This window comes from Microcebus murinus, chromosome 2, assembly GCF_040939455.1.
Source record: "Microcebus murinus isolate Inina chromosome 2, M.murinus_Inina_mat1.0, whole genome shotgun sequence".
Lineage (NCBI taxonomy): Eukaryota > Metazoa > Chordata > Mammalia > Primates > Cheirogaleidae > Microcebus > Microcebus murinus.
This window is the reverse complement of record NC_134105.1, coordinates 19,794,712-19,810,982: the sequence shown is the minus strand read 5'-3', so window position 1 is coordinate 19,810,982 and position 16,271 is coordinate 19,794,712. Positions and strand designations below refer to the sequence as shown.

The 16,271-nt window shown below is 40.3% G+C and overlaps 1 protein-coding gene across 3 annotated transcripts in view; it reads right to left on the bottom strand.

Moving 5' to 3' along the window:
- Positions 1-16,271, bottom strand: part of GMEB1 (glucocorticoid modulatory element binding protein 1) — a 45,662-nt gene that overhangs the window by 10,700 nt on the left and 18,691 nt on the right. For 2 of the 3 annotated variants that reach the window (XM_012750552.2, XM_012750551.3), the window contains exons 3-8: positions 13,204-13,316; positions 12,412-12,536; positions 11,222-11,325; positions 6,677-6,834; positions 3,775-3,906; positions 2,149-2,286 (exon numbers count right to left, since the gene is read on the bottom strand). In XM_012750552.2, coding sequence (XP_012606006.2) covers positions 2,149-2,286; positions 3,775-3,906; positions 6,677-6,834; positions 11,222-11,325; positions 12,412-12,536; positions 13,204-13,316 — 770 coding nt within the window. The remainder of the gene's footprint in view (positions 1-2,148; positions 2,287-3,774; positions 3,907-6,676; positions 6,835-11,221; positions 11,326-12,411; positions 12,537-13,203; positions 13,317-16,271) is intronic. The other variant, XM_012750556.2, reaches the window with a different exon arrangement.

Genomic DNA, 16,271 nt, shown 5'->3' with positions numbered 1-16,271 from the left:
GCCTCCCAAGAAGCTGGGACTACAGGCATGCGCCACTATGCCCGGCTAATTTTTTCTATATATATTAGTTAGTCAATTAATTTCTTTCTATTTATGGTAGAGACAGGTCTTGCTCTTGCTCAGGCTGGTTTCAAACTCCTGACCTCGAGCGATCCGCCCGCCTCAGCCACCCAGAGTGCCAGGATTACAGGCGTGAACTACCGCGCCCAGCCTATAAAAAACTTTTTAAAAAAATTAGCTGATGCTTGCTAATATTTTCTTAAAAGAAAAAAAAAATAAATATAAATAAAAAATTAGCCGAGTGTGGTGGTGTGTTCCTGTATTCCCAGCTACTTGGGAAGCTGAGCAAGGAGGACTGCTTGACCTAAGAGTTGGAGGATGAAGTGAGCTGGGATCATGCCAATGCACTGGATCCAGCCTAAGCAACAGAGCAAGACCCTGTCTCACACACACACACACAAAACAAAAAACCCCCAAAACTATATATATATATACATATATATATATATATATATATAAATTTTTAAAATCTGGTCACTTTACTCCTCTGCTCAAAACCACTGTGATGGCTTGCTATCACCTCCGAATAAAACCCAAAGTTCTCACCAAGGCTTATCTAAACTTTCCCTTCTATGCCCCTCCAGCCTCATCACCTATCGCACTGTCCCCGACAAGTTAACTCCATTGCAGCTGCACTACAGATATTCCTATCATTCTTTGAACCCAGCAGGCCCATTTCCACTTCAAGATCTTTGTTCCCTCTGCCTAGAATATTCTTTCTCCCGGGTTGTTACATGGCTAGTTCCTTCAATTCAAGTCTCTGCTCAAATATCATCTACTTACACAGGCCTTCCTTGACTATCACTAAAATAATCATCCCTACTTTCTATATTATTTTTCTTATTTTTCTTAACTCCAAGCATGTGTTGTTTTAAATTTTAAAAAGATTTTGCTGTAAAGTTTGTTTAAGTATATGGCATATTATGCATATGTTATAAAGCACCCTGTGAGTATTCAGAAATAGCTATCAGTGGCTGGGTACCATGGCTCATAGCTGTAATCCTAACACTTTGGGAGGCTGAGGCAGGAGGATTGCTTGAGCCCCAGAGTTTGCGACTAGTCTAGGCAACAGTGAGACCCTGTCTCTACAAAACATTTTTAAAAATTAGCCAGGTGTGATAGTGCATGCCTATAGTCCGAGCTACTCAGGAGGCTGAGGCAGAAGGATCATTTGAGCCTAGGAGTTTGAGGTTGCAGTGAGCTACAGTGATTATCACGGCACTCTAGCCCAGGCAACAGAGTGAGACCCTATCTTAAAAAAAAAAAAAGAAAGAAAGAAAAATGACATAGCTATCAGTAAATACAACAGTTAAGATTAACAGGCTATAGGATATGAGAATAATCTAAAACGAGGTAGATTTCTCCTAATTTTCAGATTCTCTCTCTACACACACACACAGAATGTACATATATATGTACATGTGTATATATACACATGTACATATATATATAGAGAGAGAGGCTGAAAAAATATATATCTAGAAAGAGAGATTGCTTTCTGACACCATTTATAAAGGTAAAAATTACCTGTGGAAAAAGTATGGCTAGACCTGAGTTCAAAATTCAGTTATAAAACTTGACAAGTGGCCGGGCGCAGTGGCTCACGCCTGTAATCCTAGCTCTTGGGAGGCCGAGGCGGGCGGATTGCTCAAGGTCAGGAGTTCAAAACCAGCCTGAGCAAGAGCGAGACCCCGTCTCTACTATAAATAGAAAGAAATTAATTGGCCAACTGATATATATATAAAAAATTAGCCGGGCATGGTGGCTCATGCCTGTAGTCCCAGCTACTCGGGAGGCTGAGGCAGAAGGATCGCTCGAGCCTAGGAGTTTGAGGTTGCTGTGAGCCAGGCTGACGCCACGGCACTCACTCTAGCCTGGACAAAAAAGTGAGACTCTGTCTCAGAAAAAAAAAAAACAAAAAAAAAAAACACTTGACAAGTGACTTAACTTTTATGAGCCTTAGTTTCCTTATCTACAGAATGCAGATAATTATACCTATATCTTAGGGTTTCTGTGACGCTAACAGGACCTGCCTACAGTTGTGAGTATTCAATAAATGCCTGTGACTGTTGGGATTAGTGCACTTACCTGTGACCTGGAAGGGAGCCTGGATGAGCCTCTGCTGAACTCCCCTGAGTAGCTCTTCTATTTCCTTCTGTATGTTGCAGACAACTTCTTCCATCAGCCCTACATCAGCTATTCCTTTCCAGAACATCAGTGTGTCCTCTGGCACGAGGGATAAGACAGAGTGTAAACAAGGGATGCTACATAAATACTCAGGCAAATTTCTACCATGTTAAATCCAAAATTATTTCAGTTCAAAAGGATTTCTTGTTGGGCCTTTTCTTAGAAAAGGGAAGACATTTTTGGAATACTAGATGGCTCCTTGAGTTGGTACCTAATTATTTGGCCTCTTCAGCAGCATAAGGGCTTGGGATAATTGCCTCAATTTATCATATCCTCAATTTTTTATGGCTCTGCTATAAGAATAGACATTTTCCTCCAATAAATATGTTAAATATTAATATGTATTAATTAATTTTGAATTTTATTTAAAAATCATATATTTATTATAAATGTCTTTAAAAATAAAGATATTAAATTAAATATTAATTAAAAGATATGCCCCCCCATTCTATACTTAAGAAAATAAAACAGTTGGATAGGTGGGGCTATATGCTCCCTGAGGGTGGTGGCTCTGGCTTTTCATCTATGTACCTTGAGTCTAGTAACAGTGCCAGCTAAAAATGGGCAGTAATAAATATTTAATAAATGAATGGAGGATGATGTGAAACCTCTCCTGGTCCCTTCTAAGAATCACCATTAATCACCATCCTGTAAAACTATGGTCCCAACACTGAGTGGTGGTCCCTAACTTCCAGTGCTGGTCTGTGGCCTGTTGGTACCCCACCACCAACAACCAGCCCCGGCTACATAGCAGGAGGTGGGTGGTGGGCAGGCAAGGCTTCATCTGTGTTTGCAGCTGCTCCCCATCGCTGGTATCACCATGTGGGATCTGCCTCCTGCCAGATCAGGTGCCATTGGATGCTCATAGAAGCATGAACCCTACTGTGGACTGTGCATGGGAGGGATCTAGGTTGTGAGCTCCTTGTGAGAGTCTGGTGTTTGCTGATCTGTGGTGGAGCTGGTGCAGTGCTGCTGGTGCTGGGGGCAACTGCAAGCACAGACTGTCATCAGCAGAGAGGTCTGACTGCACAATCAATGTGGTGCTGTTGGGTCCACTCCCACCCCCATCTATGGAAGGACTTGTCTTCAAGAAGCTGGTCCCTGGTGCCAAAAAGGTTGGAGACCGCTGCTTTAAAATACATGCTATCTAATTTTTCCATCTAACATCCTTAGGCTTGGGTTTATCTAAGAAATGTGCCAAAATTAAAGGCAGTTTGATAGGATGAAAAGCATGGACTACATAGAGTTCAACAGCTGAATTCAGCTCTGCCACTTATTGGTTGTGTGACCAGTCTTAGGCAAGTTGTGAAATCTTTCTGAATCCCAATTTCTTCCCATGTAAGACGTGACTTTGTAGAGCTATTGCATGGATTAAAGTAAGATGTTTGTAGCTAAGGTTAGTATTTAAATACACGAGAAAAAAACAGCCAAGTAATTAAGAGGTCTTCTGTGTCCATAAGTCCACAATCATAATGGTGAAAACAGTCACAAAACCATGCAAGATACCTGAGCCACAAAGAAAAATACCTGAAATTTCCTCTGAGTCCTTCTTCACTCCCTCCTCTGTGGCCATAGTGACAGCAGCAGTGAGAGCTGAGTTCCATTCCAGCCCTGCCTCTTCCATGCTCTCTTCTGAGATGGCAATCTGTGTGATGCTACCTAAAAGCCATCCAGTAGAGGTGAGACCAGTGAATTTTATGAAAAAGTCATAGCTATCCTCTATCTTATATTCACAACTGCAGAGACCTTGTTATTTTAACCATTCTAGCCTCTTTGCTAGAGGTCCCTATTTTAAAAACTAGACATTTATGTGAGCCAGGATGAACCTTGGATTTTCTAAAGAAAACCTGCCTTGAAAAGGAACATGCTTTCTTCTTACTCTGAAGAGAAAGTGAAAGATAACTTATAAAATCACAAAAGGGCAATGTTTCCTGAGTAGGTATGTTTTCGAAAGAAACTGAAGGTAGGCATGGTTGTTAGGCTGCCTGTCCCAGACTTATTGAAGGTGAGGAAGACTGAAATAATTGAAAAGTATAGGCCAGGCGCAATGGTCCATGTCTATAATCTGAGCACTTCGGGAGGCTGAGGTGGGAGGATTGCTTGAGGACAAGAGTTCGAGATAAGCCTGAGCAACATAGCAAGACCCCTATCTCTACAAAAAATTAAAAAAAAAATAGCTGGACATGGTGATACGCACCTGTATCCCAACTACTTGGGAGGCTGAGGCAGGCGGATGGCTTGAGCCCAGGAATTTGAGGTTGTCATAATCTATGATTGCACCACTGCACTCTAGCCTTGGGGATAGAGCAAAACACTACCTCAAAAAAAAAAAAAAAAAAGAAAAACGGGCTGGGCGCGGTGGCTCATGCCTGGTGTGCTAACACTCTGGGAGGCCAAGGTGGGAAGATTGCTTGAGCTCAGGAGTTCGAGACCAGCCTGAGGAAGAGCAAGACCCTGCCTCTATTATAAATAGAAAGAAATTAGCCAAAACAACTAAAAATAGAAAAAATTAGCCGGGCATGGAGGCATGTGTCTGTAGTCCCAGCCACCCAAAAGGCTGAGGCAGGAGGATCTCTTGAGCCCAGAAGTTTGAGGTTGCTGTGAGATAGTCAGACGCCACCACACTCTAGCCCAGGCAAGAGAGTGAGACTCTGTCTCAAAAAAATTTTTTTAAATTTTAAAAAAGGAAAAATGTATGATGGTTTACCAAGAGCCCTACTACAAACAGGTTGGATACTAAGTATCTAGAATACGTCAAGTTTCTATAGCTTACTTATTAGCCTATGAAGAGAAAGCAAGAGAAATGGAGACCAAAAAAAGCAGATAAGAGATCCATGTATAGCAGATCTATGGGGGTGGGAGGACTCTTTGCCATCAATTGTGTGTGTGTATGTATACATACATACATATATATATATATATATATATATATATATATATATATATATATATATGTTTTTGTGTGTGTGTGTGTTTTTTTTTTTTTTTTGAGACAGAGTCTCACTTCTGTTGCACGGGCTAGAGTGCCGTGGCATCAGCTTAGCTCACAGCAACCTCAAACTCCTGGGCTCAAGCGACCCTACTGCCTTAGCCTCCCGAGTAGCTGGGACTAAAGGCATGCATCACCATGCCCAACTAATTTTTTCTATATATTTTTAGTTGGCCAATTAATTTGTTTCTATTTTTAGTAGAGATGGGGTCTTGCTCTTGCCTGGACTAGTTTCAAACTCCTGACCTTGAGCAATCCTCCCGCCTCAGCCTCCCAGAGTGCTAGGATTACAGGCGTGAGCTCAATTGTATATTAAGATTTTTTTTTTTTTTTGAGACAGAGTCTCACTCTCCTGCCTGGGCTAGAGTGCTGTGGTATCACCCTAGCTCACAGCAACCTCAAACTCCTGGGCTCAAGCAATCCCAGCTTCTTGAGTAGCTGGGACTACCTACCTACAGGCACATGCCACCATGCCTGACCTACATTTACTTTTCAAGTGAAACAGTTAAGTGTCCAAAATTTCAAGCTGCCAGATATTTTATATTTTCCTGAAAGATTTAAACTCTAAGAGATTTGGCTTCTACTCACCCACTGGTTACTCACAGAATATTAGGGCTGACCAAAAGAAACCTTATAAGGTCATTTTTAAAGCACAGTGTACTTCCCCAACCTTTTAAATACTTTAGCATTCTTGTGACTCTGTCAGACATATTTATATGTCTTATGACAATAGTTGAGACATATTTTATCCAACTGTGGTAAGTCTCCAGCTGGACTAACTGAATGTTTAGTAATAATCTCACATGTTTATCTTTCCTGGATGGTAAGGAGCGCTAGTCCCAAGCTCAACAATACTTAAGTGTGTGCTCATTCTGTTTCATCTGCTCAGTTTGCTAATCTGGAGCTTTTCTAGGCAGAACTCTCTGACCCTTACAGCAGAGTCTCCAGAGTCCAGCCCAGTCTTGATACGTTGTCTTTGATATACCTCAGTTTAATGGTTGAAAACCATTCATCATTCTAATCTACCTTTCTGCCTTGACCACTAGTAAAGCAAAGGATTTGTTTGTTTTTTATAATTTTAAAGAGATTTATACTGAGCCAAAGCAAAGGATTTTTTAAACAGTCTAATTCAACCTCAATATGCCAAGTGGCACCAAAGTGAGACTGCTGAATAAGCACTATAACTACTAAACCATCTTTCTAATGCTTATAATGCATTGTAGGAAAGAAACACGGAGGGACGTCTGGCTAAGGGGAATCATTTGGAAGAAAACAAAGAGATCTGTTTCCAAAGCATAGAATCCTACTCAAGATTACCATACCTTACAACAAGACACATAAATTGATCACATGCAATGAAATTAAGAAAGACCAGGGAGAAATGAGGAGAAAAGTGCTGCTGAAAAACAGAGGGTTTTCAGGTGGTTTCCTACCCCCTACCATCGGCCGAAGTGGGTGTCTGCACCACACTTGTCTGCTGTCCTGGCACTGGAGCTCTTGCACTGCTGATCAGCAGATCAAATTTGGTGCTTCTGCAGGTATTAGAGCAAACTTTGTCATGTTGGTAAAAGTCAATCTGTCCAGAGTCCATCATTTTCCTATGCAAAGGGAGACAAGAAGTACCAGTTTAGCCTGCACTTGATCTAGAGGGAACTAGGCCTTGGGGACAAATAGGGACAACATTGCTGAATCTACTCTGTAGATTAGTGAAATCTAATAGTATTAGAAGTCATTAGGTTGCAAAAATTCTAATTGGGGCTTTCAATTTTCATTGGTCTTACCCACATTTACCAGTACTCCTCTTCCCTCCTTAGTTTACTCATTATGAGTATTCTTTTCTATTTCCAATTATTACTAAGCTTCAGGTACATACTCCTCACAATAGCTAAGTTTTACCACAGAATCTCATTGAAACAAAACCGAAAAGGGGAAATCCTGACAAAATTAAGAAATGTCTCACGCCTGTAATCCTAACACTCTGGGAGGCTGAGGCAGGAGGATTCCTCAAGGTCAGGAGTTCGAAACCAGCCTCAGCAAGAGTGAGATCCCCGTCTCTACTAAAAATAGGATGAAATTAATTGGCCAACTAAAAATATATAGAAAAAATTAGCCAGGCATGGTGGCACATGCCTATAGTCCCAGCTACTCGGGAGGCTGAGGCAGCAGGATCGTTTCAGCCCAGGAGTTTGAGGCTGCTGTGAGCTAGGCTGATGCCATGGCACTCAAGCCTGGGCAACAGAGTGAGACTCTGTCTCAAAAAAATAAATAAATAAATGTCACAGGGGAATTAAAATTTTATGATGAAATTCTGATTTATTATTATTCCTAGACCAGCAAGATCTGTTGCCACTTTTGGAGACAAAGCTTCAGCAAATATCTTTTCTTCAAAAAAAAAAAAAAAAAAGAAAAAGAAAGAAACAATTGATTAACAACTCTCTTAAAAATAAAAAAGGGCAAAGTTGATTATATTAAATCCCCTCTCCTTATAAAATCTCCTTATAACTGTATCCACAGGCCAGAGGGTATTTTAATTATAGTAAACTCTATGTTATAATGTCACTTGGCTTTCACTGAAGATTTTTTAGGCATTCTGTTTTGTTTTGTTTTTTTGGAGATAGGGTCCCTGTCACCTGTGCTAGAGTGCAGTAGTGTCATCATAACTCACTGCAACCTCAAACTCCTGGGCTCAAGGGATTTGCCTGCCTTAGCGTCCTGAGTAGCTGGGACTACAGGCACATGACACCATGCCTGGCTAATTTTTCTAATTTTTGTAGAGATGGGGTCTCACTCTTGCTCATACCAGTCTTTTTAGGTATTCTGATTCCTTTTTACTGGAGGGAAATTGGCATATGCTTGTCTTTCTGGGTAAATAAAACAGGGCAAGAATAACAAAAATGAAAGTTAAAGGTATTCCTCCCCAATTTCATTCAACTACTAATTTATTTATTTATTTTTAATATGGAGGGGTGAGTAAGGCTCAATTTCCTTTTTGTTTTTTTTCTGAGACAAAGTCTTACTTTGTCACCCTGGTAGAGTGCAGTGGTGTCATCATAACTCACTGCAATGTCAAACTCCTGGGCTCAAGGGATCCTCCTGCCTCAGCCTCCCCAGTAGCTGGAACTATAGGTGCATGCCACCATGCCCAGCCAGTTTTTCCTATTTTTGGTAGAGATGGGGTCTCGCTCTTGCTCAGGTTTCAAACTCCTGAGTCAGGCTGGTCTTAAACTCCTGAACTCAAGTGATCCTCCTGCCACAGCCTCCCAGAGTGGTAGGATTACAGGTATGATCCACCAGGACTGGCTTCAGCTACTGATTTCTGCATACAAATCACCTGGAACAATTTTGTGTGTATGGGGTGTGTGTGTGTGTGTGTGTGTGTGTGAGACACAGTCTCACTCTGTTGCCTGGGCTAGAGTGCCATGGCGTCAGCCTAGCTCACAGCAACCTCAAACTCCTGGGCTCAAGCAATCCTCTGCCTCAGCCTTCCGAGAAGCCGGGACTACAGGCATGTACCACCATGCCTGGCTAAATTTTTCTACATATTTTAAGTTGTCTAGCTAATTTCTTTCTATTTTTTTTGTAGAGACGGGGACTCGCTCTTGCTCAGGCTGGTCTCAAACTCCTGAGCTCAAACAATTCTCCTGCCTTGGCCTCCCAGAGTGCCATCATGCCCGGCCCCTGGAACACATTTTTAAAGAAATAATGTTTAGGCCGGGCGCGGTGGCTCACGCCTGTAATCCTAGCTCTCTGGGAGGCCGAGGCGGGTGGATCACTCGAGGTCGGGAGTTCGAAACCAGCCTGAGCAAGAGCGAGACCCCGTCTCTACTATAAATAGAAAGAAACTAATTGGCCAACTAATATATATAGAAAAAATTAGCCGGGCATGGTGGCTCATGCCTGTAGTCCCAGCTACTTGGGAGGCTGAGACAGAAGGATCGCTTGAGCCCAGGAGTTTGAGGTTGCTGTGAGCTAGGCTGACGCCATGGCACTCACTCTAGCCTAGGCAACAAAGCAAGACTCTGTCTCAAAAAAAAAAAAAAAAAAAAGAAATAATGTTTAGGTATTTCTGACTATAAAAATAATATGTTAGGAAAATATTTAACATTTTTAGCCAGGCACTGTGGTGCATGTCTATAGTCCTGGCTATTTAGGAGGTTGAAGTAGGAGGATCGCTTGAGCTTAGGAGTTGGAATCTGCAGTGCATTATGGCAGCACTTGTGAATAGCCACTGCACTCCAGTCTGGGCAACACAGCAAGAACTTGTCTCTAAAAAACAAAACTTAACATTTTCTGTAGAAAATATAGAAAACCATAAAGAAAACAACTACCCTTTCTAAAAAAAAATCCTACAACACACAGGTAATGTCAACATTTTAGTGAATTTTATTCTTCTAAATTTTACCTACATATGTGTGTGGTTTTTTTTTTTTTTTTTTTGAGACAGAGTCTCGCTTTGCTGCCCAGGCTAGAGTGAGTGCCGTGGCGTCAGCCTGGCTCACAGCAACCTCAATCTCCGGGGCTCAGTGATCCTACTGCCTCAGCCTCCTGAGTAGCTGGGACTACAGGCATGTGCCACCATGCCTGGCTAATTTTTTGTATATATATTTTTAGTTGGTCAATTAATTTATTTCTATTTTTTTGTAGAGACGAGGTCTCGCTCAGGCTGGTTTTGAACTCCTGACCTTGAGCAATCCTCCCGCCTCGGCCTCCCAAAGTGCTAGGATTACAGGCGTGAGCCACCACGCCCGGCCTCGTATGTGTGTTTTAACACTGCTAAAATCACACTGTCTAATCAGTTTTATATTTGCTCTTTCTTCACATTCACCATAAGCATTTTTTCCTGTAAAATCTCTTCAGAAATATTTTACGAGGCGGCGGATTGTTCAAGGTCAGGAGTTCGAAACCAGCCTGAGCAAGAGTGAGACCCCCGTCTCTACTAAAAATAGAAGGAAATTAATCGGCCAACTAAAAATATATAGAAAAAATTAGCTGAGCATGGTGGAGCATGCATGTAGTCCCAGCTACTTGAGAGGCTGAGGCAATAGGATTACTTGAGCCTAGGAGTTTTTGGTTGCTGTGAGCTAGGCTGATGCCATGGCACTCTAGCCCAGGCAACAGAGTGAGACTCTGTCTCAAAAAAAAAAAAGAAATATTTTAATATCTGTAAATATTCCATAGTATATACTCATATATACTTAGACAAGCCATAATTACTTTAGAAGTCTCTCGACCATAAGGCAGACCATAATTTTCACCATAATAAACAATGTTGCAATGAACATCCTTATGCTTAAATCTCTGTAAGCATTATATCTTTTTCTTAGATCACTTAAAAAGAATTAAGATGACACAAAGAATAAGGTATTTTTAAGGCCCTTGATATAAGTTCTGAGAGGAATTTTAAATTCTTGATCACATTTTAAAATTTTCTCTCAGGTAAGTGCTCAAGGAATACTAATTTTAATCTTCATAAGGGAAAAACTATAATGGTAAACATATTGGAAAAAAAGGGATGGGAGTGGGATATATAATACATTCTGAAGTTTATTTCTGTGTGATGGCAAGGATTACATTCACTGTGCCTAATTGTTATTTATCAACAGCACCCTCTACTTTACCAGATTATCTCAGGATTTGTCAGTCAGCCTACCCTTCTCCACAGTAGTTATGCTTCCTCAGCATCAGGCTTAGCCCTGCTTCTGCTTGGTGATCTCAAGCAGAACTGTTATCTATCTATTCCTGAACTTGTCTGACCAGAGAGGATCCTACCCAACATCCTGACAGCAGAAAACTTGCTCTAGATGCTGGGAAGAGTTAATTCAATTCAATCTTTTGGGATTTTAAGAAAAAGTTGGTAAAGGTCAAATAATGCATGGATTATTCAAGCTGATCCTTGTGACAGAATAAAAATGTCAAAGAGAAAAGACTGGATGATTCAGTGCCCCAAAGTTTGTTGAAAGGTATGTGCCTAACATTAGAGATTACCTGAGCATGATTCCACCCAGACGAATAGCTCTCTTCCAGTCCTTTAGAGTAGACTTGCCAGCCAGATGAACAAAATGCTTGGGACTGATCAACTGATCATTAAACTAAAGAGAAAAGTCCAAAATAGTCCAATGTAAACTCAGGTAGGCCAAGAGAGATAATAATGAAATGATAACTCTGTTTGCTATGTTCAAAAAAATACCCTGATGACATCCTAAATCATAGTCTTGTATTATCCAACCTCCTGTCTTATTGTGACAGAGATGATCCTTCTCTGAGCACAGTACCTTTTCCTGGTAAAAAAAAAAAATAAAAACAAACAAACAAAAAAACCCAGAACACATGAGGAGGATCAGAGATATTCATCTCTGATTATTGATTAGTATCTAAAATCCATTTATGCCTGGAATCAGGTGGTTGGGTCTAGTGTTGCAAATGCTGTTCAAATAAACTGAAGTAATCTATCCAGCTTTAACGACAAGATCCAAGATGTGGTGGAAAAAGCAAGTATGGTAGAAACCAATAACACTGCAGAGCCTCAAAACTCTGTAACCCTATTAATCTAGGATGATACCGCTATGGAGACTATTATATGTGAATATAGTTGTTGCTACCAACAGGGCCAGAATGATCAATTATTTCCACATTATCCTATCACAAAATTTATTTCTTTTTACCAATAATAATTTTTAATAAACCCTACCACAATGCACACCAGTGAAAGGCATTTTATATACATTATCTAATTTAATCTAGCAGCCTTACAGTGTATATATATATGTATTATTCCTATTATAACATATGAGGCTCTGAAATATTAAATAACTTGCTCAAGATCACCCAGCCAGACAAGACTCCATGCATCCATTCATTCATTGAACAAATATTTATTGATCACCTACTATATGCCAAGCACCATTCTATGTACTGGGGAGGAGGGATACATTAGGTGAATAAAACAGACAAATTGCCTGTTCTTTTGTAGCCTATATTCTAGTGAGACTTAAATCCAGGTAAATGTCACTCCAAAGTCCTTATTTTTCCTACTGTGACACAACAGAACAACAGCCGCAAAAATCCAAAAATATTGATATGTTGGAAGAAAAAAGGAGGCATTAAACCATACCCTGTTGGTATGGAGTCTCAACAAGGAGTCTCAAAATAGGCTTCAGCAAAGAAATGACAATTACCTTGACACACTTCACATTTATTCCTGGACATACAAACTTCTTCCAGAGAAGGATGGCTTTGCTCTCCCCACAAGTTATGGGGTAAGCAATTTCCATATCCTCATTTGCTTCTATAGTGCTTGCATCTGAAAATGGAAAAAAATATCAGTTATTTATTGAATGACTCTTCCCTAAAGCTTAAATTAAAAATTTCTAGTTTCCTGATTTATGTGAAGGGCTAACAGTTTGCTCTTGCTGGTATTGTTTAGAACTCCTCTGGAAGAAGTTTGGCATAACAGCTATCTGTTACCAAACTCCCACTATGTGCCAGATACTATACTATACACTTTTACATGCTTCATCTTATTTAGTAAGGCGGTGAGTGTTCCCTAGGTTTTACATATATGGCCTCAGAAAGATAAAGTAACTTTCCCAAGGACATGCAGCTAAGAAGTGAGAGAGAGTACGATTCAAACCCAGGTTTGTATAATTTCAAAGTTTCTTTCCACTGAGTGCTTTCTAGTCAATACCTCATCAGTCATCGTTCCAATGATAGGGATCAACCTTGAGCTCAAATTTCTTTGTGGGATTTTGATAGATGAAAAATATTTTTGGCTATCCTAGCAAACTGATATTAAACAACTGACAGCCCTAGCATCTTAGTCTGTGGTATCTCTAGATGTACCCCCATCAAATCAAGCGCTGCAGTATTGGTAGGGAACATTAGGAGTGGGGAAGAACAAAGCACAGAAGGCAAGAAAACTCAATCCAGGAAGCTAAGCTCAAAGGTACTAGAATAACAAAAAAACTTACCAATCCCTTCTTCAATTTTGTGTATCGTGTGAGTTTCTACTGCTACAACTGCCGTGTTATTCTCCGACCCAGCTTCATAAATCCTGTTGTAAAAGTGTCCATCGATAAACAAACTACATAAATCATGAAAAAATTAATATTCACAGCATGGGGTCAAGAAATTTGTTTTAAACTATCTCAAAAGGAATAAAATAGATATACTATATAACTCTACATTTGTGCTTTGACTGGTTCCCCATTGTATTAAAACTTCAAGATATCCAGGACTGCTTAGCATCTACTACCACAGAAATGAATCAACACCTTTCTTCACTTCAAAGAAAAGTAATTCTTGCTGCTGTGTTTATACCATCACTTGCTACAGTATCACACCAGAATTTCCCTTTATAATTTTAAATGCTCATGACATATAATTTTAAATGCTCATGCTCATGACTTGTTTCAAGTACACACAACTAACTCATATTATAGAATTATCCTGACAAAACTAAAAATAAATACCAGCAGATAGTTCAAGATAGGAATAACCATGTGACTATAAAAGTTGATATCCCTTGGAATCTACACATTTTGACTTTTTAAAAGCAATTTAGCATTTTTTAAGGTACCATAACCGAAGAGTTGACATGAGCAGAGCCTAGTGAAAAAAAAGTAAGAGAGAAACTATACCCAAAGTAACTAGCAGTAACTAGAGGCACCATTTAGTGAAGGTTTAAATAAGTAGATCACAGGCCGGGTGCGGCGGCTCACACCTGTAATCCTAGCACTCTGGGAGGCCGAGGCGGGCGGATTGCTCGAGGTCAAGAGTTCAAGACCAGCCTGAGCAAGAGCGAGACCCCGTCTCTACCAAAAATAGAAAGAAATTAATTGGCCAACTAAAAATATATATACAAAAAATTAGCTGGGCATGGTGGCGCATGCCTGTAGTCCCAGCTACTTGGGAGGCTGAGGCAGGAGGATCGCTTGAGCCCAGGAGTTTGAGGTTGCTGTGAGCTAGGCTGACGTCACGGCACTCACTCTAGCCTGGGCAACAAAGCGAGACTCTGTCTCAAAAAAAAAACAAACAAAATAAAATAAAATAAATAAATAAGTAGATCACTCTAAAATGTCTACATTTATGGGCTCAGATAACCGATGACACAATGAGGTCCTCTGTTTAATTTCTATAATAAACCTTATGTATTAATTATTGCACCTTGTTATTTAAAAGCACTGCCTGAATAATCTCCTTTGCATCAATGTCAATCTACCTCCATGGTGACACCTCTAGTACAGACTTCCCTTCTGAATTTCATACCAGGACACAGCTAGCTGCTAAATTAATAAATACATTTGGATGTCCCATAGGACTTTGTTGAATTCATTATGTCTAAGATAACTAACAAGTTCTCTTCCCTTTCCCACCCTCCAAACTACTCTTATTCTTATACTTTGCATCCTTGTCAATGGTATCACCCAGCACACTATAAAAAGAAATCTGACCCCAGACAGAAATCTGGGAATTACACTAGATTTCTCCCTTTTCTTCCTCCTAAACTCCTACACAGTCACCAAATCCTGCCAGATGCATCTTTTTAACACCAGCCATCCTCCCTGTTTCTATCTCTACTGTTATGCCTTTATTCAGGCCTCATAATCTCTAGTCTGGACTAGTCTGTTTGCACCTAACTGATCTTCTATACTCCCACCAGAATGATCATGTTAACGCCCTCCTTAAAATACTTCAAACACCTTCTATCTCCTCGTTGTTAAAATAAAGCCCCAGATCCTTCATATGGTATTTAAGTCTCTCCAAAATCTGGTCCCTGGTTTTAACTATCCCCAAACCCCACCTTAAAATCCAGGTCCCAGCATTACCAAACTATTTATGGCTCTCAAAAGCACAATCTTCTTTTACACTTTTTATCTTTGCTCTTACTTCTCCTTCTTCTTAGAACATTCTTCCACATCTTTTTGTCTTTTACTAAGCAACCTCTATGTTGCTTTTCCTTCCAGTCCCTTCAGTATAATCACTCGCTTCCTCCTTTATGACTGAACTGTACTTGGGGTTTTTGTCACAATACCTATAACACTTAATACTATACACTTGTTTATCTGTTTTCCCTTGGGCATAGCTTAAGAGGTTCCTGAAAGCAGAGATTATATCTTACTCATTTATTCAATTTTGTATGCCCGGCACATAGTTTACCAACTAGAACATGGCAGAGCACCCAAGAAATGGCTGTCCAATGAATGAGGATTGTGATAAACATGAGAAACCATTGCTTCAAATAAAATTAGTAAACTCATTCTTTTCTTTTTCTTTTTATTTATTTATTTATTTATTTATTTTTTGAAACAGAGTTTCACTGTGTTGCCCAGGCTAGAGTGCCATGGCATCATCCTAGCTCACAGTAACCTCAAACTCCTGGGCTCAAGCAATCCTTCTGCCTCAGCTTCTTGAGTAGCTGGGACTACAGGCATGCACCACCATGACCAGCTAATTTTTTCTATATATTTTCAGTTGGCCAATTAATTTCTTTCTATTTTCAGTAGAGATAGGGTCTTGCTCTTGCTCAGTCTGGTCTTGTACTCCTGAGCTCAATCAATCCTCCGGCCTTGGACTCCCAGAGTGCTAGGATTACAGGTGTGAACCACCTCGCCCAGCCAGAGTAAACTCATTCTTAATTGAACGATATGTGAAAAATCCAGGCCAGGCATAGTAGCTCTCACTTGTAATCCTAGCACACTGAGAGGCCGAGGCAGGAGGATCACATGAGCTCAGGAGGTTGAGCCAGCCTGAGCAAGACCAAGATCCTGTCTCTATTAAAAACAGAAAAATTAGCCAGGCACAGTGGCAGGTGCCTCCAGCTACTCAGGAGGTTGAGGCAGGAGGATTGCTTGAGCCCAGGAGTCTGAGGTGTTGCAGTGAGCTATGATGACATTACTGCATCTAGCCTGGGTGACAGAGTGAGACGCTCCAAAAAAAAAAAAATTAAAAATCCCTTAAAAGAATAAATCTTCACATATACATAATTTCAAAAATCAGTAAATTGCACTTGAGGGTGGAAAGTAGAGGACATAGTCTA